At 53.2% G+C, this 2,906-nt stretch overlaps 1 protein-coding gene across 1 annotated transcript; it reads left to right on the plus strand.

The window, feature by feature from the left end:
- Window positions 1-720: 720 nt before the first annotated feature.
- Window positions 721-1,947, plus strand: GPR151 (G protein-coupled receptor 151; the record flags this gene model as incomplete). The annotated part of the gene is made up of 1 exon (XM_084885388.1): window positions 721-1,947. The coding sequence occupies one exon, from the start codon at window positions 721-723 to the stop codon at window positions 1,945-1,947; it is 1,227 nt and encodes a 408-aa protein (XP_084741514.1).
- Between the last annotated feature and the right edge of the window lie 959 nt (window positions 1,948-2,906).

A 2,906-nucleotide genomic window follows, 5' to 3' on the forward strand; every position in this document is an offset into this window, starting at 1 on the left:
GGCATCAGAGGCAACACATTTTGAGTCTCAGCATTCTGACTCCTTTCTCCCTGCTTCGTACTGCCCTCTGGCTTGGTCCTTCTAAGCCACAATCTCTCCCTGATTCCTTTTTTTTTTTTTCTTTTTCCCCACCCAATCACAGTCTCAGAACGCCCCTCTGCATTCTAGGAGCAAAGAACTCTGCTCTAACCCGCACCTGCTCCGCTGGGTCCAGCTCTCCGGGTGATTCCGGCGCATGCTTTCGTGCTCTGGTTTCAAGGACCAGCTAGTTCAGATGCCGTGTTTACTGACTAACAGGCCGCGGTCAGGATTTCAGAAACAGCTGGTTGAAAATAATTGCCTGGACTGGCTCTGGTGACCCCCCCAGGAACCCACCCCACTTACATGTATGTTCTCCTCATTTATCATTTATGGGTACATGGGGTGTCCTCCACGGAGTGACACTTTGATATCAGACTTGCCAATGAGCAGCCACCGTGCGCCCTGCCGCCTGCCATTCAGCCCAGGCCGCCCACATCCCGTGCAGCTCAGCCAACCTTCTCCCACACTCTGCTCTCAGGAGACAGGCAAGGGGAGGGTCCAGAGGTGCCATTTGCCCGTGCCGGCGGCGAACTTATTTCCTAGGCAGAGGAGCCAGGGCAGAAAGGCACGGAGAAGCTAACTCCTGCAAGGAGGCGCCGGGTGGGAGAGGCGATGCCTGCAGACTCCAACGCCAGCACCATGAGCGTGTCCTCTGCTCGCCTCCGCTTTGCCGGAGGGTACCTGCCCTCTGACTCCGAGGACTGGAGGACCATCGTGCCGGCTGTCCTGGTGGCCGTCTGCCTGGTGGGCTTCGTGGGGAACCTGTGTGTGCTTGGCATCCTCCTCCACAGGGCGTGCAGGGGAAAGCCGTCCCTGATCCACTCCCTGATTCTGAACCTCAGCCTGGCGGACCTCTCTCTCCTGCTGTTTTCGGCGCCTGTCCGAGCCACCGCCTACGCCAGAGGTGCCTGGGATCTGGGCTGGCTCTTCTGCAAGTCCTCTGACTGGTTCACCCACACGTGCATGGCGGCCAAGAGCCTGACGACCGTGGCGATGGCCAAAGTCTGCTTCATGTACGCGAGGGACCCCGCCAAGCAAGTCAGTGTCCACAGCTGCACCATCTGGTCGGTGCTGGCGGCCATCTGGGCCGTGGCTGGCCTGCTGCCCCTGCCAGAATGCTTCTTCAGCACCACCAGGCTCCAGGCAGGGGTGGAGATGTGCCTCGTGGACGTGCCCGCGGGGGCCGAGGTGTTCGCGTCCGTCTTCGGTAAGCTCTACCCCCTCCTGGTGTTTTGCCTGCCGTTACTCCTCGCCAGCTTTTATTTCTGGAGAGCTTACGGCCAACGTCAGAGACGAGGAACGAAGTCCCGACATCTCAGGAACCAGGTGCGCTCCAGGCAGCTGACGGTGATGCTGCTCAGCATGGCCCTCACCTCGGCTGTCCTGTGGCTCCCCGAGTGGGTAGCCTGGCTGTGGCTGTGGCACCGGAAGGCTGGCAGCCCGGCCCCACCCCAGGGCTTTATAGCCCTGTCTCAGGTCCTGCTGTTTTCCACCTCATCAGCAAACCCGCTCATCTTCCTCGCGATGTCAGGGGAGTTCAAGGAGAGCCTGAAAGGCTTGTGGAAATGGATGATAACCAAAAAGCCCGCAGCTGCCGCCGCCGAGTCTCAGGAACCACCACCAGCTGGGGACTCGGAGGCCCTTCCTGACAATATTCCCTCCCAGGAGTCCCCAGTCTCCACGCCAGAGAAAGAGAAAACGGGCTCTCCTGCCTCCAGAAGAGAGAGAAGCCAGAAGGCAGAGATGCCCATCCTCCCGGATGTAGAGCAGTTTTGGCACGAGAGGGACACAAACCCTAGTGAACAAGACAACGACCCCATCCCCTGGGAGCATGAAGATAGAGAGACAGGAGATGGTGATAAGTGATGAAGTCTCAAAGCAACACTAATCTGCGACAATTGTATCTACTGGTACTGCTGCTAACCCATATGGCTGACTTTACCATATAAAACATAAGATTATTACATTTAGGAGTTACAAAAATTGCTTCAGTCTGCATTTTCACAATGTGCAAGTGGGTACGTAAGTAGGACGCCACCTGAGAAGCAGTGATTGTTTCAGAACTAACGCCTGGCTGCCCAAAGGACGGTGTTGTCTGGGTGTGTCTACCACAGGGACTAGGAAGCCCCGCTCTGAGGTCCTGGTCCACAGGGGCTGTGTCCCTCGGTTCTCTCTGGGACCAGCCCTGTGCCGGCTGGAGTGCAGCAGGTCAAACCCTGAAGCCTTTCCTTCAGTTTCCTCCTGAGCCTGCTGGCCCTCACGTCCGGTTGCATAACCAAAGCTCAGAATCCACTTCCACGTAATGAGGTTTTTCCTTTAACATGTTAATGAATACAGTTCAATGAGTTACCTTCATTTGTTTAAGATAAGTACATTTACTTGATGAAAACGACTGAAGTTGCAGAATAAGGAACATCACTTTACAATTCTGGGCTCATTTCAAATCATAGCCAAGTTTAAGTAAATGCAAACTTCACCTTACACTAAAACCTGCTTTTGTTAATCTTTGTAATGCCACCTTGGTGAGTCTTCAGTTTCTAAGAATTTTAGAAGCTTAGTTATGACACTCTATATTCTGAAATGGAAAAAGAACTTTAAAAACTACCCCTTTCTCTTCCCAATGATCAATTCTTCCCAAATACCGGAGACAGTTACTCTTCTGCAAGTTGAAATCAATCTGCTCCTTGCAATTTCTCCTTTCTCTCAAGATAAAACTATATAAGCTATGTCTAGTGATATAGTTATCAATTACTGAAGGTAGTAATCAAATAGTATAAAAGGATAGAGACAAACTTTCTCGTTAAATGGCATTACATGTAGCCATA

This window comes from Pipistrellus hanaki (genome assembly GCF_964339955.1).
Source record: "Pipistrellus hanaki genome assembly, chromosome: 5".
NCBI lineage: Eukaryota > Metazoa > Chordata > Mammalia > Chiroptera > Vespertilionidae > Pipistrellus > Pipistrellus hanaki.